This window comes from Sparus aurata, chromosome 13 (genome assembly GCF_900880675.1).
Source record: "Sparus aurata chromosome 13, fSpaAur1.1, whole genome shotgun sequence".
Lineage (NCBI taxonomy): Eukaryota > Metazoa > Chordata > Actinopteri > Spariformes > Sparidae > Sparus > Sparus aurata.
The window spans coordinates 10,386,606-10,407,414 of record NC_044199.1 but is presented as its reverse complement, the minus strand read 5'-3'; the positions used below and the strand labels follow the sequence as shown (position 1 = coordinate 10,407,414).

Sequence of the window (20,809 nt, the reverse complement as noted above, 5' to 3'; positions counted from 1 at the left end):
TTTCAGTGGCTGTAATATCGATTCAGTGGTATCCAGGGGTTTTATTTTAGCCGTTGTCTATTTATACCGTGTTGACTTTAAGGTTTTCTGTCTGATACCTGTTGAGCCTGTTTATTTGTTTTTATTTGTTTCATCCTGTGAGAAGTAGTTAAACCTGTGAAATGACTCCTGGCTCAAGTCTTTCTCACTCAGGGAGAAATAGTGGATACCCTTAGAAGTATTTTAACAAGGCGACTTTTTCTGTGGACAAACCAGATCAGAAACACATTATTAGTAAGTAGGGGTTTTTGTATATCTTACAGCTGCCAAGTGCAATGCTTGTTTTTCTTCCAGTTGTTTTCTTTACAGTCCCCATCTACTTCGGTTATTTATCAGAATGCTGCAACACTGTTTAGTCATTTGGCGGCTGTTGCTCAGGGGGTAGCGCCAGCGTCATGTTATTGAAAGGCTGCTGGTTCAAGTCCCCTGATTGGCACGTCAAAGTGTCCTTGGGCAACATACTGAACCCCTAACTGCTCCTGATGTGCTGGTTGGCACCTTGCATGTCAGCCACCGCCATCAGTGTATGAATAACTAAATTGCTTTCCACAACAGTGTCTGATAAATGTCAGTGTTTGGACTAAGTAATTTCACCTGCCTTTCCATCAGCATGGGGGTGAGTAGATAATGAGTTTTTAATTTTGGGTGAATTTATCCTTTAAATAAAACATTTAAAAAAAAACGTGGCGGTATTGTTATTTATTAATTAAAGTAAGCAAGTTGGTTTAAACAGAAAGGCAGAAAAATTGGGCATCGTGAAACTAATTAGCTCCAGAAGATGGCAGTAATGCAGCGGCAAAGACGCCAGCAGCTGCAGCAAAACCTGGCTGAAGAAGAAGAGGAGGAGGAGGAGGAAGAAGGTCTCTTGCTTCAAATCCTGCCTAAAGGCTCGAAACGCGTTGCCAGTCGTCGGGCTACGTGCTCTCTGAGGGAAGACGCAATGGAGTCTGTCGTCCACACGAACCAGAAGAAGGAGCTTCTCTGCAGGCCGCGCGCCGCTCTCCTCCTCTTCCTCCTCACCACACTCACTTCTGCAGAGGAAGGCGCCCAAGTGAAAAACTCCCAGTGTCACAACTACGCGGGAGGACACGTCTATCCCGGGGAGGCTTTCCGGGTGCCCGTGTCCGACCATTCCCTGCACCTCAGCAAAGCCAAGAGTGAGTCTGTCCGCCTGCCCGTTCGAGCCGCAGGTGACCTGTGAATGTTCGCTTCTGTTTCCCCTCCTGTGTGAGACAACCAGCTGCTGCAGGAGCTTCAGCACCGTGCTGCTGCTGTTGCTGCCAGGACAATAGAGACAGACTGACAGTGTGTATGTGTGTGTTTGTGTCTGCTGCCTGTGTGCATATCTGACCGTCCTATTTCATCCTCATTTGACAGTTTGAGAAGGTTTTTAAACTTTTCACCGGGTGTTTTTGTTTTTTTGTTTTTTGTAGGACACGTCATTCTATGAAATGCACTGGAATGAGTTCAACCCTCCGCCCCTCAGCAGACACATGACGGTGTCACTGCTCATAATACACACAAGAGGGTTGGACAAAATAACAGAAACACTCTGAAAACTACCTGAGAGACCGTTTGGGCCAGCTGTGTGAGGCCTTTGTCAAAAAAAACATGCAGTACTGTGAGCAAATCATGTGCTGGAGGCGGCCACTTTTCCTCTGCACGACCAGTTTTCCTCCGTTTGTCATGTGTCGTCATGGGTTTTGAGAGTTGACCCCGTGCCACAGGACTGCTGCAGTGTTAGGACAGGGGGCCAGAGAAACTTCTCTACTGACTCAGTAGACACGACATATGGCACATGTGTGGTTACAAAGAGGAAAATGTGCAAACGTAGCGATGAAGAGGTTTCAAAATTAACATCAAGCAGCTTTTCAAAGAGCAAATAAAGGCCTGAGAAAGATAATGAAAACAAACAGCGAAAGCAGGTATGACACAGCTGCAGCTTCTGATTACTTTCATTATTGATTAACCTGCCAGTTCTTTTCACGACTGACTGATGCGCAGTTATGAAGAGCCAAAAGTGACGTTCCCCAACCAACCGTCCAAAAACCAACCCAATCGTCAGAATAAATATGTAAAAACTGGACGTTTCTCTATGTTGCTGCTTGACGTTTGTTTAGGTCCAGTTTTCCATTTCTCTCTCGTCACAACATTGTGCTTGTGGTCTGCTCAGGTTTAGGCACGAACACCCCTTGGTTAGGGTACGAAACAAATATCATGGTTTGGCTTGAAATAGCCTACCTCGTTTTGTCACCACAAAAAAAGCTGGTACTGTCCCCAGGTCTCCTAACAAAAACACCCCACCATCCTCCACCTCCTGATATGTGAAACTGATATACCACGTTTGGAACACATGTAAACCTTTGGGCGTATTCGGTTTGCAGGAATGATGACTGCTAGCATTACATCTGGGCGACTGGGCAGCAAAAACCCAAAGACTTTTCAATAACTCTGATAAATGACGTGCAAAAGCGGCAAATTCTTGCATTTAAGAAGCTGGAACAAGCAAATGTTGACATTGACGGTGAATCGATTATCAGTATTGTTTGCAATAGTTTTCTTTTGACTGACTAGTCAAGTATATGACTAACCGTTGCAGCTCTAGTGTAAAAAGTAGTAAATGCTTGAAGACAAGTAAGTCATGAAAACGTGGATATGGCATATCAAATGAAGAACAAACTGTAAAGGGGTATTGTCAGGAATACAAATAAAGGGTGTGGAGGTAAAGTGAAAAATTTGGGTGTTTTTAACGTTCCTCTGAGAATTACAAGAAATAGTTCAGTTTACATATACACACTAAACAACCTTCAAGTATTTTGGGAGTTAAATCGGCACCTCTGAAAATGATCTCAAATATGCCATTTAGCACCTTAACCGATTTAGCTTGTTTTCTTTCTTTTCCTGCACCTTTGCAAATACATATGTGACATTTAGTCATTTGCAGAAACAAAATGCATGTATGTAAAAATTCCTGGTTTTATTAATCCATGTATTCTTCATCTGTTTCAGTTTCAAAGCCCGCACCACACTTTGAGGGAACAGCCGTCATTAATGGGGAATTCAAGGAGCTGAAGCTGTCGGACTACAAAGGAAAATATATTGTCTTTTTCTTCTATCCCCTGGACTTGTGAGTAACATCTGAAAACACACGTCACATACTCATCTTGTTTGTGTTGCCGTATCGCTGCGCCGCGGAGCATATTCTCTTGCGAACATGTTTGTCTTGTCTCCTGCAGCACATTCGTCTGCCCCACTGAGATCATTGCGTTCAGCGATCGTGTGCATGAGTTTCAGGCCATCAACACAGAGGTGGTCGCCTGCTCTGTCGACTCCCAGTTCACCCATTTGGCTTGGTAAGAATGCTGTCCCCGTTACACCCTCAAGTTTCTATCAGACAGAATAAGAAGGTGGTGGTGTTACTTTTTTTTTCTGAAGGGGAGTTGGTGCTTTTATTAAAATGTTCTACCACCACTGATTGTTTATTTGTGTGCTGTGATATTTTTTGTTTTTCCTCCGTTGACCAGGATCAATACACCTAGGAAGCAAGGTGGACTTGGACCAATGAAAATCCCTCTGTTGTCCGATCTCACTCACCAGATTTCGAAAGACTATGGAGTCTACCTGGAGGACCAGGGACACACACTGAGGTGCAGTCTCACATGTACATTTATGGCTGTCAAAGGTTTATAGGCCATAGACTTGATGCAACGCGTTGTCTTATAGCACTGTTACACCACTCTGTGCTTTAGGTGTAAACAAAAAGAGGGCAAATATGCTTCACAACTATGTAGAAGTTAACAATTAAAAATAACTTGCAGTAAGTCTTGCTTGCATCTCTCTCAGAGGACTCTTCATCATTGATGGCAAAGGCATCCTGAGGCAGATCACCATGAATGATCTTCCAGTGGGACGATCCGTGGACGAGACTCTGCGGCTGGTGCAGGCCTTCCAGTACACTGACAAACACGGAGAAGGTACGAGAGGCTGAATCAAAACAAACAGATGTGCAATATTAATTTAAAGTTAGTTTACTCTCACGTGCACAATGCGCTGCAATCAAATACAGCAACTCTTTACAAAGCGTATAATGTTTCAGTTTTAGCTGACACTGTCAGTAAGGTAATGAATCTACTTTGTGTTTATTATTAAGTTCACAGTGTGTGATGTTTTTGCACTTGAGTACATTAGACTGAAAGGTGTTTTCTAATATTCTGCCCCTCTCAAAACATATAAGAAACAACTCTCCACTCGATGCAGTCCAGTTCAAAGCCACTGCAAACTACAACCAAAAAATATAGATAACAGATAAATTAATACATATGTGACCATGTCAATCAAAACTGAACATTATTAAGAATGCAACAGTATTCACTTGGATTGGATTACATTGAAATGTACAGGTGTACCTAGTGAAGTGACCGGTGAGCACAGCTGGAATGAATTATTTAAGTAATGTAGTAGTGCTGACTGTAATTTTGTTATTTTTTTTACAGTGTGTCCAGCAGGATGGAAGCCAGGCAGTGACACAGTAAGTATCACCTGGTCTGTGGCTGATAAACAACGTTCCATAAAGCAGGTTTCATAACATCATGAGGTCCCATTACCAGTAGAAACTTCTGATGTGTAGTTTTTCGAGGAAAATAATGACATTTTTTTTTGGTCAGATTTTTCATTGCAAAGTGAGAAGCTAAGCAATTGGTGGGATACTTGCAGACTAGTTTGTTGTATGTGATCTGTATGAGTCACAGTCTGGTTTAGAACATATTTGATTATATTTTTATTTGTCCTGTGTATTTCTTTATAACATAAAATCTATTATCTTTGTCCTCTAATTATTATTTTCTTTCCCGCAGATCATTCCTGACCCTTCAGGCAAGCTGAAGTATTTTGATAAACTGAACTGATCTTTGTTTGTGTCGTCCCAGTCTGTGAAATTCACCACGTACTGAAAGTACAAATAAAATGTGTTTTCCTAAAAATGCTGTCTGATTCATCTGCCTTGTGCGACAACACGAAATGGCACTTTTAGCTGAGGTCATACTTTTTGTTTTATGTGTAGCAGTATTTTGAAAGCCTGCGTCACGCTGGGAAGGAACAGCTGTCACTCATGTGAAATCATACAGTTGCTGCCAGATGATCACCAGAAGAACAACACAAGTGTCATCAGACATGTTATGGTGTTGTGCACATTCAGTTAATACAATTTATTCAGAAGATGAAATATGTTTTCATTGGGATTCTCTGTAAACAAACAAAAAATTGAAGTTCTAAGTTCTTTATTTCCATCTTGGCACAACAAGTAAGTGGTGAAAAAGTTGCTGGCTCCTTAGAACAATGTTCAAACAAATATGAATAGATGGATAGAAGGGAAGATTGAACAGTGTATACTAAACTTTGACCCTTAGAGGCGCCTGAGCTAGTTAATGTCACATCCTTGCGTCATCCTAAAGAAAAAAGGAACTGAAAACAAGTGTTGTAATGTATCAAAGGGATATGGGAACACTAACTGAAAATACCGCTGTCTTGTGACCGAAAGAGTTTCTGCAGCTGAACTTCTGCAAAGTTGGTGAAACATGACTGACTTAAAACACTTTAAAAAAACAGCACAGGTTAATTAAAATTAAAGAAATAATGCAACTTCTTTTTGTCGTGGTAGCGATCATGCTTTTTATACTAGGTTTTGTATCTGGTATCATACAAGAAGTTACTTTTAGTAAATAAGATGACTGCCTTTTACAGCCTGCAAATGCAATAAATGACATGTTTATGGTTTGTTCATAGCAGTAGAAAAATTTCTCTTGAGCAAGTCGACCAAATTTATAAAGGTTGTTTGGAGGACAGATACCGAAAAATAGACTAACTAATTATCCAGATGACAGAATCTGATCTCCAGCCATTTGGGGCATGAAGATAAAGTCTCAAAAAATTTAACTAACAGATGGCTTTAGGAATCCTCGTCACACCAAAAGATGCCACCACATCACAGCCCTCCCTGTTGTGTTCCATCAGTGTCACCTGTTAGAATTTCCTTGTTGAAATGTCCACTCCAGGTGCACAACGGCAGAAGATAACAAAAAAACAGACCACAACCGAATGATGAGGTAACAGATGCCAAATATACATTTTATTTCACCGCACTTTTATACTTGGAAATGTATCTAAATATTCCATTTGCTGGCCTCATACAAATACTGTAGTCTACAAATGAATCTTAAACTTTGCCCATGGGTGCTGCCACAGACAATATTCACATGGTAGCCATTTTCCTTTGACGTTATGCTCAGGTGGGGAAGCTCGAATGTCTTGTTGCTGCGTCCCAGGTTTGAGGTCATACAAAAGTAGGGATTCTTACAAATCGTTATCATTTCACAACTCAATTGACTGACAAGACAGTGCATAGTGAAAATCACAAGAGACCTAGGCCGTATTTCAAAGTTAAACAACATATTTGATGACTAATGTTAGCATGCAAACACTTTCTAGCTAACAATAGCGTTGCTCAAAGGTGCAATATGTACACATTTTAGGTTTTTTTTTTTTTTATTAACTCAAATCATTGATAGAATGTTGCAAAAATAACAGTTTTGACGTTGTGACATCTACAGAACGCATTGTTTTGCAAAGATATCTACTGAGGTTAACATGGGAACCAGCTAGCAACAGCTTGTTTTGGTCGAACATACCTGTGCTAGCAGTGTTAACACAAACACTCTATTGGTGCCCTAAGCTCCCAGTCTGAATCAATAGATGCACGGCTGATCAAGCTAACTAGCTAACAACGGTTAAGGTTAGCAGTGGTTAGCGGTTATTCTGGCAATATGCGGCAATCTGTTCATTCTGAATATGAGTTCAAGAATTTGTATATACTGCTCCTTTAAATAAATGTGTCCAAGATGTGTGCTGATAATTAAGAATTCATTTACTTGCACTGAGGAACACAGCAGTGCCACATTTGATCTGCCCACCCTGAGTGTGACATCAGAGAAAAATGGCTACTGTGTAAAATGGCCTATTGTTGTGTGACATCAGACTACTGCTCCTCATGAAGTTGGGGCAGATGGATGTGTGATGAATTTACAAGTAGGAACTCTGACTTCAAGTGGCGAGCCATTGCAGTTTTCAGGTTCTGAGTTGTCTCAAGCACAGCAGAAGCTTTTCCATCAAAGGTCATTCACCTGTTCCTTCCTGGCTGTCGACATCTGATTGGCTTAAATTTCCCAACTCATTATCTTTGTTAACTTTTTATTGTAGGTACAACATATTAATTGCACATTACATAAATGGTACCTATAATAAATCAAATAAAGTTTTGTTTGTCTGGGGCCGGCAATGCAAAGGATTGGTCATGTGTGTATCCGAATGTTTGCAGAGCAGGAGTGACTGACTGAAGAACAATTGGTTTATCCTGACATGTTCACATTTACATTCGTTTTCACCCTCGGGTCGTTCTTTACTCAGTTCTACAGACATTATGTGCTCTGGTCCTGTTTTTTTCCAGGTCTAGTTAATATTTAACTTTTGAACAACATTCGAATTAAGAACAGCGATCCAGACAAAGATAAGGAGTCAGCAGAAGAAGAAAAACACTGGGTGTAAAGGGCTGTTTGACCATATATGGGTTACCGAATGGGTTCGCCTCCTTCAGGAAAACATAAAAAGGGAAGTAAGTTTAGCTGCTGTACCACTCTGTTCGACACATCCAATGCAAATCTGCTGGTATTGCTTATTCTTTGTCAGGGGATGACCTCCTGAGGAGCGAATGAAGAAACAAATTTTGCTTTTATTCACATTCAGAGGACTAGTGAGTAAAGGGAAAAAGGGTAAAAAGAGAAAATGGCCAGTTTTATATTACGGAAGGCCGAACCCAACGACGTGTCTGATATCTTGCGACTCATAAAGGTAAGCTAAATGTTTATGACTTACATTTGATGAAAGATAAGACATTTGACAACAAATCTATTTGTTTTTGCCTTGTAGGAACTTGCTAAATTTGAAGAGATGGAGGAGAAGGTCATGCTGAGTGAGAAAGGTGCTACAGTTTAAGTTGAATCATACATTTTACACATATATTTACCTGGCTTCATACATACTTATTAAAAGCTATGTCCCCCTTGTAGAACTACTTGAAGATGGCTTTGGGGAGCATCCATTTTACCACTGCCTGGTCGCTGAAGTCCCAAAAGAGCAGAGCTCAGATGGTAACTCTCATATGATTTATGAGCCATATTTCTTAATAAATTATAGGTCTACTCTTTAAATGAAACCCCTTTCTTGTGGTGTTTTCCTCTAGACTACAGTGTGATTGGCTTTGCCATGTACTACTTCACGTATGACCCTTGGATTGGAAAGCTTCTCTACTTGGAGGACTTTTATGTCATGCAAGACTTCCGTGGTAAGGTTGTTAAAGTGCTGTCATATATATGGTGATGGTAAAAGTTAATTAGTTACGGAAAAAATGTTCTTAGGGGCATTTTTACACACACGCTGACTGTTTTAATTGCTCTCTGTACATTTAATCTCTTACCAGGTCTTGGCATTGGTTCACGAATTCTGAAGGTTCTTAGTGAGGTATGGTTACCAATTTACATTTATAGCTGATTCAACTTTATTCAGCCCTTCATATGGCCTTGTGTTTTATGTTTTTTTTTTTCCCCCCTTCCCTTAGACGGCTGTGAAGACTCGCTGTAGTGCCATGCACTTCATAGTGGCAGAAAACAACACCAAGTCTATCGAGTTCTACAAGCGAAAAGGAGCAGCTGACCTCTCCTTGGAGGAGGGCTGGCGTCTTTTTGAGATCGAAAAGGAGGAGCTGCTGAAAATAACGGCCAAATAGAGTTTACTTTAAACTGACTTGTACTGACTTTTGGTGCAATAATCATGTTTTGTTTGGTGATTGATTAGGCACAGACTCAATAAATACATTTAAAAATCGACTGTTCACTTTGATAATAGATGAGTTCTGCTCATTTTAGCCATATAGTAAGTAAGTAAGTAAGTAAAATTCTTTAAAGATTTGAGAAAAATCAGCTGTGCACAATTGTATTTGTTTCTTTTTCATCTTGCAACCACTTCTTGGGAACTGACTCCCCAAGGTGGGAACACTGTAATAACTATTTGTAGAGGTGTTTTTGTTTTGCAAACATATTTTCTGTTTCTCTTACATTAAAACCATACATTTTGAAATAACATCTGGGTTTGATTATTCCTATAATTAAAGGGAACAAGTTGCAAGACAAAATGTAATCCTTATGTGCAAGTAGCTTCATTGGTGGCGGTTTTCATTTCCTTTAACGACGTAAATGTAGCAAGACCCAAATGTTGAAAAATCCTCCATTAGGTCTACAAGTAAAAGTCTTGTACTGAAAATGTTGCTTAAGTTAAAGTAAAGAAGTATTATCTACTAAGTGTATTGAAAGTATGACAAATAAAGTACTCATTATCCACTAAAATGGTCTGTGTCATTGTTATATCATTATAGATAGATAGATAGATAGATTTGTATGTTATAATATTGGAATACATATATATGTATATATTATAATATTGGATTATGATTACATTTGGATTAACATGTAAATTGAATTTTACTAGAACAAATTTGACTTATTATACATGACAAATGTCTTGTGTGCTGTTGTCTGATGATCAATTTTTATGTAGCCTAATATTGATTAATATTAGTAAATTAGCTTGTCAGGTAATCATTGTGAATTTAAAAAGTACAGTATTTATAAATACAGAACACAAATATGATAAAATACAAGTAGCATACATAAAAATTGTACTTAGGTAGGTACAGTATATGTGTAAATGCACTCCTCTGCTTAAAAATGGGTATTCATATAAATTTGAGGGGTAAATGTGTTATATTTTCTAATTTCATACTGCAGAAAAATACAATTACAATAAAAAATGACTATGTTTTTTCCCTTAAGTGAATGACCATAAACTAATGCCACAGGATTTTTTTGTCTGTTGTGAAGTAACAATTCGGTTTACACTCATAGTGAAACTGATGGTGTTAGCTTGTTTAGTCCGCGTTTTTTTTTTTTTTTTTTTTTTTTTTTTTAATGTTGGATGTCTGGAGGTCATAGTTTAATAATCTTTTATTGCCCACACCTCTCTGCTGTATGCGAGTCTACTGTTCGGGGAACTGAGGTAGTCCTCCTCAGTCCATTGGCAGCTACATCGACCTTGGGGCACAAACTAATTAAAATGAACACTACAGTGCACGTTTTGACATAACCCGTTTGAGCGGCGGTCCTCAGATTATGGCCTGTTTGGTGCCTGCCGGTGTGATTTCCACCACAACCCTTCCGCATTTTCCTGCTGCTCTCGGGCTGTGACGTGTCGTGCTGACGGCGGCCTCGAAGCTGGAGGAGCGGGGGGCTGTAGCATGACAAGATCTGGCTTCAGACGCCCTGCTTTGCTTTCAGCAGAGCTCCAGAAACAACCCCTAACCCCTCCTTCTCTGCTCCTGTCCGGCCCGCCCAAATAACACAAAATTCCCGACTGAATCCAGCCCGAGTCTGGGGGAACCAGGCGGCCTGGGAAGCCGAGGAGCGGACGGAGGCCATCCCTGCAGCATAAATCTGGTACGCGGGTCATTTTTGCTCTTAGGGCGCCCGTTTGCACAGCTATGTTTGCATTTGTGCGTGTCCGTGTGTCTTTGTTTTTGCATGCATGTGTATTTGTCAATTTATTTCTCATTCTTACCGAGAGGCCGCAGAGGGGTGGGCCTTTTCTTCTCAGGCCCAGGCCTCTATAGAGGCCGTAATTGGCAATTCTGGCCTATCCGGTTAGCTAGCCATTTTGCTGAAAGAAGCGGGTTTTTGTATTCGCCGGTCGTCGTTGGCGAACGTCAACGCGATTCGGTATTGATTATAACAGTTTATATACAGTTTCGCCTGCGATACACTTCATATTAACATATTTTCCTAGACCAGGAGTATTTTTATTAAGTGTTGAAATTAGCATTCGTCCAGACACCAAGCTAACAAAATGGCGGACGCTAGTGTGATGAAAAGCAGTTGTAGAAAATGTGTGTGTGTCTTTAGCCTCCTCCCGCTAGCTGGCTGCTACAGACTCGCGTCATTTTAGACCAAACGTAACCAGCCGTCTTTACTGTGCACAGTTATTATGTTGCATGTATGAAGTTTGCAGCCAGCTCTTCCTAAACGTGTGTTTTGGCCGTGACAATCGGACTTTGCGTGAGTAATCGGTGCTAAAGCTACTCCAGTGGTCAGTTGAAGACATTACCGTTAATCGTCTCATCGGCTTTACGCTGTGTGTAGTGTTGCATGAATGGGCAGCTATGTTAGTCTCATCACCCTGGTATGTTTTATCGTGTTGGCGGCGTCTTTCAACACTCTGATGCACCGTGTCGTGCGCCACATCTTCGCACACCGTTGTCATCATTTTTCCACCTGGAGGTGGGGGATGGTACATTCAGTGGAAATTAAATGGCACCCCGGCTGCATCGTCTACACCACTGTTTACATCTCCGCACCCCCCAGTGTGTGTGTGTGTGTGTGTGTGTGTGTGTGTGTGAGTGTGTGTGTGTGAGAGAGAGAGAGAGAGACAGACAGACAGGGAGAGATTTTTGTCGCATCTTGTCTCATTTTCATCGCTACGATGATGGAGGTGCCCATTGGACTGAAGTATTCGTTAGATTTCGGTAGCTGTAGTGGTGCAGGCATGGTCATTTTGCCACTGGTCATTTCACTTGCTGACATTTGTCGCAGCCACAAGCTAATGCTACAAAAGCACATCACCTTAATTGTATTTGTATCACTGTTAAGTGTTTTCATCCGTCAAAAGTCACTCCGTTTTGCGAGAGACTGAAGCATTCACATCAGGTGACCCTATATTGTCTGTGTGTGAATACATGTGAATGAAATATCAAAACAAACGAAGCTCTCAGTCTCCACAGAGAAACTTGGCCATTGCAGCAGCAGGATATAAAACAGAGTAATGTTGAAAGCTTCAAGACATGGCAGACTATTATGAAAAGTTAATCGCATATTTATTTTTTAGATTTTTTTATTTATAGATCTTTTGGAAAAGTGCTTCAGTGAAAAGATGCTGTGATGTACAAATTAACAATCAATCATACAATGCTACTTTCTAGTTTATGACAGTTTCAGTGCATGGTGCCAAAGAGTTGGACACATTTATATTGCTACTAAAAAGGAGTTGAGGTTTTGAACCCAGCCCATTTTCTAGTAGAAAATGGTAATTGTGTGCAGGGTTCACTTTATGAAGCCCAAACAAACTGTTAACTCCCCTTGACTGCAACAAGAGTGTTTTTAGGATAGATGGCTGTGAGTGTGATGCTCAGGCAGCAGCAGTTGTGCACTACCAGGCAAGTGACCCCTCTATCATGTGAATCGTATTATAATGTCAAATTAGCAACACACACACACCATGTTTGTATTCAACAAGCAAAGGATGACGAGCTGTTTGTGGCTTTCAGTTTCAATCAGTTGATTGTGTTTAGGCTGACATGCAGTGTTGGATTCGCATTAGTGGCATCATCTGGTTTTCTGTTATAAAAATCAATTTGTTTCAAATCACATTAACGACCACAAACACACACAAGGGTAAATGCAGAATAAGTTGCTTTATATTCACAGTTTTAGCTCTCACAGCACAAGGAAACATCTTTCAAGACAATAATCAATACATATAAATTAGGTATGCAGTGACTGAAATTCTGGGCCAATAGCGATGTTTGAAAAAAAATGTTTCTGTTATTTATTCCCTCTTTTGGCCCTGAAAAAACGAATAAATCTTCAGCACAAATTTGATTGTACAAATTTATGAAATAACCTTTAAAATAGCCTTTCACATGATTTAAAAACTAACTAACCGATAGCCGTGATGTTACGAGCCAGGCGCTCTTGAATGTGCCAGCAAACACATAAACATTGGTGACTGCTATCGGCAAATGTCACCGTGATTAACAATAGGCAGATAGTGGTCAAAAGTAATATTACAAATGGTATGTATAAGTGACCTGTCAGATTTTGAAGGTGCTGGGGTTTGTTTGGCTTTGTTTCCATCAGTTTTGGTCACAGTCATCTAAGCTTTCTGTCACTTGCTTCCAGCTCTCCAGGAACAAATGCAGTGCGAGGACAATGGATGAGGATGTCACCAGGCTTTCAATACATTCCGAAGAGCCTAAAATAATCTTACACGGATCGGGTAATTAGCCATGCTTATATTATTGTGTGTCTTTATATATGTGTGTATGCTTTCCGGTAAACATGAAGTGTGCAGGTGTTTTAATAAAGCAGGGCTCTTTGTTTAGTAAAATGACTTGGCATTTTTGATTGACGAAAGTAAAGCGTTTTCCTGAGATCTGTTCTGTTGATTAGAAGGTCATGGTTGAATGATGTCAGTAAGCTTAAAAACATTAAATGTGACATGTAAAACATCCACGCTATAAACTGTTGCATTTGACTGCTATGTGGTTAACTGGGTAATCCTGCTTCTTCCAGATGAGGGTGGTGCCGGTGGGCAGGAGTTTGTTGTGGAGCTTCAAGAGACTGTGTTGGTGTCAGAAGGCGAGGGAGAAGGCATGGCAGTTCACAGGTTTGCCCCGGATGAACTTGTCATCCAGGATGCTGTGGAGGATGTGGTGTCTGAGTATGTGCACTGCGATGAGGATGAAGATGTCGCTGTAGAAACCTGCGTGATGGCTCTGGAGGGTGATGAGGAAGGTGTTGCCATGGGAGACATCCCCGAAGATGGGCTGGACCCAGAGCAGCAGGAGGACGACCAAGATGGCTGTGGAGATTACCTAATGATATCCTGTAAGTATACTGCTCTATTTGCAATCAGATGTGCCATTGCTCCTCGGGAAAACATTTTGGTGCCATTTACACATTTACAGTCATTTTATGTCTTGTTGGGCAAATCCCTAGCTAAACTAAAAAAAAGCTAAGTGTGAATGCATCCAGGAAACATTTGAGATGAATAAAATGCGATTTCAAACAGCCTCTGGAGCTGGAAGAGGACATATTCTTGCCAGATGGTGAAATGCATCCATCTGTCAAAGAGGGATACGTAATATTTAGTACACCTATAGTGTAACAATGTCTGTGAGAAATAATCCCGTCGCTGTCTGATTTGCCCTCCACCGTGATTTAAAAATCAGGGTGGAGTTCAGTTTTAAAAAAAAAGTTTTGAATTTAACTGAACTGTTATTGTTGTTACCAACTGCTAAAGTGCAGAAGTTATCCTTCTCTAGGTGTTTTTGGCATTTGACGTTTCATTATGTTGACCATACATGACAGAATTTCTGTTTGGCTGGCAATGGATTTAAAACTTTACTACTAGCTCACAATGTAGAATACAATGGGGTTTTTTTTTAAACATTTTTAAAAGTTTTGTTGAACGTTGAGCTATCATACAGAAGCTGTTTTCATTTATGCATTTGTTATTTATCAGGGGCAGCAATCATTATTCAATGTGTTATTACCGGACCAAATTTTGTCAAAATGTGTAATTTCTGCAGGTCCTTGTTAGTTCATGTCAAGGACATAGAGCTCTCTAAATATGAATAATGTCCGATATCTTTACTCCTCTATGAAGGTGAATTTATGTCATTGAAAAAAACAAGATATTTGAGGATATCATCATTGACATTCTTTACTATCGTCTGCCTTTTTAGAAAAAATAAAATAAAATAATTTTCTTGATTAAAAGATAATAAAAAATTATCCTTTAATCAAGAAAATAATCGACAGATGAATTGACATCAAAAATATGTTAATTGCAGCGTACAAGTATCTTAAAACATCTCCATAAAGTCAAGAAGTGCTGTTTTGTTGGTTTAAAGAAGATGAGCTTGTGATACTTGGCGTTCAAAGTATCGACCCTGGTTTCTGCTGACAATTTAGATGGTAATTTATTTTTGACTGTAACAATTGTCAGATTTTCAAGTATCACTTCTACAGAGCCACATAATGACAAGCAGCCAGTTTCCTTTCATTCTACAATAATTGCAACAATTACTCAGCGCTGTCTGCACCACTGTACATTGTCATTGGCAAACAACCCCAAAGTGGTACTAGGTTGACAGTCTGACTACCATTTGAATGTAATCTGTGTGTTAGTGGAAACACAATGTTTATTGAGTGCTTTGACATTATATTTAGCCACTAGTACTTTAGTAACCATTTATAAAGATTATGAGGTGTTTGAAATAATTTAATTTCAACTCTATAATTTCAACTTTGATTTGCTGTAGCACTGATGAACCAGAGCTTCTCCTAAACAGATTATTTTTGAAGATGATTAGTGGTACTAATCCTTAATTTGAACATTTTTGTAGTCAGACAAGCATTTGCACAAATAGAGTATTAATTGGGGTCAGTTTTATATGATTTATAGATATACTGACATGGTAAAATGAAATTCAAGCTATGTCCTCACTACGCATTCATAGAGGTGAGGTGATAAGCACTGACGTTTTCAGAATTGATGCTCTCACCAGCTCATGTCTGGAACACTTCTCTCGTGAAATGTGATATGTGTGCCCCCATCTCTAGTGGACGAAGCTGGTAAAATGGTGTCTGAGGATGGAACAGAGGTGACAGTGGAGGGAGCTGTGGAGGACCAGGAAGTGGAGAAGGACGAGGATGGCCAGGAGGTGATAAAGGTGTACATCTTCAAGGCCGATTCTGGAGAGGATGACATGGGTCAGTGCATTTGAGCTTTAACTCGTGTGAGGATATAATATATGTGATATAATTATTCGGGCTGTAATATTTGATTTACTATGTGTGTCTGAATTTGAAGAAGTGTGTCCCCTCAGAGTTGCTGTACAGCTGTAGTTGACCATTAGCACACCACTGAAGTCAGCACTGTTTCCCTCATTCACTATGACCCACTGAACTCACCCAGCAGAGAGGACTGTCTTCAGTCACCCCCGACATACATCCCCTTGTCCCCTTTTTGTAATTGAAAGTAGCTTGTCTCTACATCACATATCCATAACATGGTCGTGCGCCTTGGAAGTTCTAAACAATACTAGCTCGCTAGCTTTACTGAGGAAGCTAAGCTAAGACAATGCAAATAAAAATGGCGTGATTGAGAGAAATGCACTAACAGCTGCTTGCAGAAAAGAAATGCTGCTGCCAGCAATTTCATGGAGCATCTTGGGGTCTATTAACTCGGCAGGTTTTATAATAAACAGGACATGGAAACATAACGTTAATGCACTGAGCAGTTTCCTCCCACACGTCACGAATGACAACAACTCCTACCTTATAGCAACTCTGAAGAGATGCACCACTTTGTTGTGCTCTCTGGTGGGTTGCATTTTTAAATCATAAGTGGCCATAGTGTGACATACAGACCTATTCTTTGTATGACAGGATGCACCAAAAGTGTGACATCCCTACTGTGATGGTTCTGGACGAGTACATGTACCTTTTCACCCCTGATAGTAACAAACAAATCTAGACTATATCATCCCCACTGGTTTTCCTCCTTACTTTGGCAAATATGATTGTGAAATGAGAATTATATTTCCTGATTTCCCAAAGATTGACCAATAATTTGCCAAAACATGTAGGATTTAAAAGGTTTTTTTTATTCTACAGGAGAATCAGTTGACATCAGTGACGGAGACACAGAGAGTGTGGCGTTAAACGAGTCTTCAGGCCAGACACTCAGAGAGAAGATGGTTTACATGTCTGTTGGAGATTCTCATCACAATCAAGGAAACCACGGTGAGTTGTTTAGGCCAAACAAAAGTGTCATTAAAGTAAACGTGTCTAGTTTTTTGGTTTTGTACATGTTGGGCTCATCTACAGGTGGGTCCAAGGTGACTGATGAGGTTTATATGGAGGTGGTGGTAGGAGGTGAAGAGCCAGTAACTCACGACCGCTCGTATGACAGCGTGTCTCTAAGCAAGGACTTCATGCCTGTGGCCTGGGCAGCTGCTTATGGTCAGCACCCCTGTCTATTAAATTGCTTTTAAAACAACACTGGAAGGCTGTGCATCAACCACGTCTCTGAGTGTCTTGGCTTAAGCTTTTACAATGGCAGGTTTTGTTTATTATCAAATTAAAGACACTCTCGCTCTCACAGGTGCAGATGATAGCGAGAGTTGTGAAAACCGAAACGGAGCAGCCAGCGCACTGCTGCACATCGACGAGTCCGACGGGGTGGATGAAATGAACAGACAACGCAACAAGAATAGGAGACGGTCAGAGCCTCGCCAGGTACAGACAGGTAAGAGCAACACGAAAGTCGGTGGATGTGGAAGTTGTCTTCCTATGCCAGTTACAAATGTAAATGTTCATCACACCGTAAAGAAGAACGTTGAACCATCATTGTTACAGTGGAGCTGTGCAGTGCTCAGCAAAAGCAGAAAGGATGCTATAAGGATAAATGCTACAAACGCATTATTTTAATTATTCATAAATTGACAATATATTTGCAGCACAAGTCACATCATTTGGACATTGCAATTTGGATTATTTTGCAATTAAATGTGCAGCTCTTTGTTATTTACATAGGATTTAAATACAAAAACTGTGAAGTTGCACCATGAAAAGTTTGTCTCCCTCTTGTCATTTTTCTCTCTAGCCATCATCATTGGTCCATACGGTCAGCCTTTGACAGTCTACCCCTGTATGCTTTGCGGAAAAAAGTTCAAGTCACGAGGTTTCCTGAAACGCCACACCAAGAATCATCACCAGGATGTTCTGACAAGGAAAAAGTACCAATGTACAGACTGTGACTTCACCACCAACAAGAAAGCCAGCCTCCACAACCACATGGAGGTGCACGCTCTGAGCAGTAAGGCCCCTTTTGAGTGTGAAATGTGTGGCAAGGAATTCCACCAGCAGGCTGCGCTGTTCTCTCACAGACTGCAGCACCACCACCGAGAGCCCAAGAACCAGCCGCCTCCACCGCCCACCAAGATGCATAAATGCAAGTTCTGTGACTATGAAACTGCTGAGCAAGGACTGCTCAATCGGCACTTGTTGGCTGTTCACAGCAAAAGCTTCCCCCACATTTGTGTGGAATGTGGAAAAGGCTTTCGACACCCATCTGAGTTGAAGAAACACATGCGCACACACACAGGCGAGAAGCCTTATTCCTGCCTGTACTGTGACTACAAGTCGGCTGATTCGTCTAATCTCAAGACGCACATCAAAACTAAGCATAGCAAAGAGATGCCATACAAATGCGAGCGCTGTTTCCAGACCTTTGCAGAGGAGGAGGAGTTAATACAGCATGGACTAACACACGAGGAGAATAAGACCCACCATTGTGCCCACTGTGATCACAAAAGTTCCAACTCCAGTGACCTGAAACGCCATATCATATCTGTTCACACCAAGGACTACCCACACAAATGTGCCATCTGTGGTAAAGGCTTCCATCGGCCGTCGGAACTGAAGAAGCACTCGGTATCCCACCGCACCAAGAAACTCCATCAGTGCCGTCACTGCAACTTTAAAATTGCAGACCCTTTTGTTCTCAGTCGTCATATCTTGTCTGTCCATACAAAAGAGCAACAGGCCTCTCCTGAAAAGAGTGAGGCCAAGAGGACAGAGACACACACTCCCGTTGCGACACCTAAAAAGTCTGCACCGAGTGCATCCAGCGGCGCTGGCCCGCCTGGCAGAGTCAGTGCCGCCAGCTTAGCCAGCAGTGTGACAGTAGTTATTGGCAAAGGACAAAAAGAAAGGAGAATTTACCAGTGCCAGTACTGTGACTACAGCACCGGGGACGCTTCGGGTTTCAAGCGACACGTCATCTCCATTCACACAAAAGACTATCCGCACCGCTGCGAGATCTGTTCAAAAGGCTTTCGGCGACCCTCGGAGAAGAACCAGCATATCATGCGCCACCACAAGGACGTGGTACAGGCAGAGTGACTCTAAAGCGAGCCAAATACTGTGCCACAACAAAAGAACAATGTCGAAGCAACCATCACACCCCAATCACTGCACCCTCAGCACAGCACCATTCACATTGAAATAATGTGTGTGTGCGCGTACTGCACTTAGTCCGTTCTGTTGTTTTGCTCTTTTTTGATCCTCAGCCTAATGTTTGTTCAGAAATGTATACACATGTACATAACGTTAACGCTCTGTCAGAGTTAGCAGCAGAACCCCTCTGTAGACTTGCACTTTTAACTGCATGTCCCTTGCTGGTGACAGTGTGCATGGCAGATTGTGCAGATGTCTCTTTGTAGATATACATTTTTAATTTTGCAGACAGCAATCAGTTGTCAGTCACAATGGTCCTAATTATTCGTCTCAGAACTGTGTAATTTGCAAAACGTTTGTGTCATTTTGTTGAAATTTACTAAACACAGCAGTATGGATTAGCAAACATGTTCCTTGTAGCACTTGCCATCCTGGTCAAGATCATGATGAATGCAGTAATCGAGTTGTGAGTGTGAGAGAGGGGGAGAGTGTGTGTGTGTGTGTGTGCGAGAGACGAAGAGTGAATGACAACAAAAGCATCTGTTGTGCTTCCTGGTGCTCTGACCCCAACACTCTGTAACATAGTGCTTTTTGTTGTGTTAACAGAAACACAAGCCCGGCTGTGTTCAGCACCCATACAGCAGAAACAATCAATCTTCACTTTGTACACAGGGGTCTATGATCATGAAATTAACACAAAACACACATTGGAAAAAGTGGATGTCTCATGGTTGTGAATTAAAAAGTTCACATATGCACCTACAGTATATCACCAAGGGATCATTATGCCGTTGCTTGATTATCGTACACCTGTCTGATATTTCTGTTCAAAGTCAATAAGTGTACTGTAAGTTTTTCAGATCTAGTGCCCAAAGCAGTAGAGATGACGCCCTGACTGACAGTATTTTAATGCTAACTTGGGACTGAAATCCCATTGATTTTAAGGAGAAGGACATTTTTGGGATGAGGAAAATATCCGAGCTGTTCTTCAGATGGTTTGTTTTTCTAAGAACAAACTTGTTTTTCCATATGAATTGACATGATATCTATTTGCATAATCTACAAGCATCAGTGTGATACCAATATTGGGCTGGGTTAAAAAAAAAAAAAAAAGTTTAAAACAGTGTCCTAATATAACTGTCTGGTCTAATTAGGAATCATGCAGTGTATCTGGTGCTGCTGTTATGAAACTATGGACTAAAGTCTTTGTTTTTCACCTACACTCAGATGTACTTTTACCATTAGAAAGGGACAGTGTATATCTTTTTAGATGCAACTTCAGAAGACAGGTGCTGGTGGTGTACTTGTACTATGGCTTTTTACATTTTTGTTATCACCTGTGATTATTTCTGTTTTTATATTTATTTCATTTATAAGTTGTTGTATAGTTAAGTGTATCTAGACTTCTATGGGACGTAAATTATTGTTTTGTATACAAATCTGTACAAAGCGTGTAGATGTAAACACTTGATTAAAAAGGAAATCTCAACTGTGTTGTTATGGATGTACTTCAACGTATTTGTTAAAAAAGGTAATAAAAGCAAAGTATTTTAGCCGTTTGTCTTTTATTTACTCACACTGAGCTTCACTGTGCAGAGTTTGACACTAGAAAATAGATTTTTTTTTTATATTTATCGGCTGGAGAGGGGACGAAAAAAATGGAAGCATAGGCTACACCCCCATTTACCAAAAATAGCTGATATATTTTGCTCACTTCAAAATCACCAGACTGCATTGACAAAAACAATTCGCTAAAAGCATCTTCATTAGTATTTTCGCTGTTCCAACAGTGAGGATCCACTTGTTGGCTA

General features: G+C 40.7%; 3 protein-coding genes across 5 annotated transcripts; all 3 read left to right on the top strand.

Annotated features, from left to right (window-relative positions):
* Positions 1 to 809: 809 nt before the first annotated feature.
* Positions 810 to 5,018, top strand: prdx4 (peroxiredoxin 4). Its single transcript, XM_030436910.1, has 7 exons — positions 810 to 1,196; positions 3,049 to 3,166; positions 3,276 to 3,392; positions 3,564 to 3,686; positions 3,883 to 4,013; positions 4,533 to 4,567; positions 4,893 to 5,018. The coding sequence occupies exons 1-7, from the start codon at positions 818 to 820 to the stop codon at positions 4,941 to 4,943; spliced, it is 954 nt and encodes a 317-aa protein (XP_030292770.1). The 5' UTR covers positions 810 to 817; the 3' UTR covers positions 4,944 to 5,018.
* A 2,663-nt stretch (positions 5,019 to 7,681) lies between these two features.
* On the top strand, positions 7,682 to 9,488 carry LOC115593404 (diamine acetyltransferase 1-like). The gene is made up of 6 exons (XM_030436896.1): positions 7,682 to 7,938; positions 8,017 to 8,068; positions 8,157 to 8,237; positions 8,330 to 8,431; positions 8,567 to 8,607; positions 8,705 to 9,488. The coding sequence occupies exons 1-6, from the start codon at positions 7,873 to 7,875 to the stop codon at positions 8,870 to 8,872; spliced, it is 510 nt and encodes a 169-aa protein (XP_030292756.1). The 5' UTR covers positions 7,682 to 7,872; the 3' UTR covers positions 8,873 to 9,488.
* Positions 9,489 to 10,167: 679 nt separating this feature from the next.
* Positions 10,168 to 20,551, top strand: LOC115594214 (zinc finger X-chromosomal protein). Of its 3 annotated transcripts, none has more exons than XM_030438109.1 (8): positions 10,168 to 10,634; positions 13,149 to 13,245; positions 13,542 to 13,856; positions 15,597 to 15,746; positions 16,653 to 16,781; positions 16,866 to 17,000; positions 17,143 to 17,286; positions 17,644 to 20,551. In XM_030438109.1, exons 2-8 carry the CDS (start codon positions 13,179 to 13,181, stop codon positions 18,942 to 18,944), a joined length of 2,241 nt encoding a protein of 746 aa, XP_030293969.1. In that variant the 5' UTR covers positions 10,168 to 10,634; positions 13,149 to 13,178; the 3' UTR covers positions 18,945 to 20,551. The 3 variants fall into 3 exon arrangements, with proteins under 3 accessions (XP_030293969.1, XP_030293971.1, XP_030293970.1); XM_030438110.1 differs by lacking the exon at positions 10,168 to 10,634 and adding an exon at positions 10,911 to 11,249; XM_030438111.1 differs by lacking the exon at positions 16,866 to 17,000 and having other exon boundaries at positions 10,171 to 10,634.
* Positions 20,552 to 20,809: the final 258 nt, after the last annotated feature.

What these genes read in the sequence shown, in the direction of transcription:
- prdx4 (XM_030436910.1), top strand. Translation starts at nt 818, where the DNA reads ATGGCAGTAATGCAGCGGCAAAGACGCCAGCAGCTGCAGCAAAACCTG. An exon ending in CAGTTCACCCATTTGGCTTG is followed by an intron (nt 3,393 to 3,563) that starts GTAAGAATGCTG and finishes TCCGTTGACCAG; the next exon opens with GATCAATACACCTAGGAAGC. An exon ending in GACCAGGGACACACACTGAG is followed by an intron (nt 3,687 to 3,882) that starts GTGCAGTCTCAC and finishes CATCTCTCTCAG; the next exon opens with AGGACTCTTCATCATTGATG.
- LOC115593404 (XM_030436896.1), top strand. Translation starts at nt 7,873, where the DNA reads ATGGCCAGTTTTATATTACGGAAGGCCGAACCCAACGACGTGTCTGAT. An exon ending in ATATCTTGCGACTCATAAAG is followed by an intron (nt 7,939 to 8,016) that starts GTAAGCTAAATG and finishes TTTGCCTTGTAG; the next exon opens with GAACTTGCTAAATTTGAAGA. An exon ending in TTCTGAAGGTTCTTAGTGAG is followed by an intron (nt 8,608 to 8,704) that starts GTATGGTTACCA and finishes CCCTTCCCTTAG; the next exon opens with ACGGCTGTGAAGACTCGCTG.
- LOC115594214 (XM_030438109.1), top strand. Translation starts at nt 13,179, where the DNA reads ATGGATGAGGATGTCACCAGGCTTTCAATACATTCCGAAGAGCCTAAA. An exon ending in AATAATCTTACACGGATCGG is followed by an intron (nt 13,246 to 13,541) that starts GTAATTAGCCAT and finishes TGCTTCTTCCAG; the next exon opens with ATGAGGGTGGTGCCGGTGGG. An exon ending in TCACAATCAAGGAAACCACG is followed by an intron (nt 16,782 to 16,865) that starts GTGAGTTGTTTA and finishes GCTCATCTACAG; the next exon opens with GTGGGTCCAAGGTGACTGAT.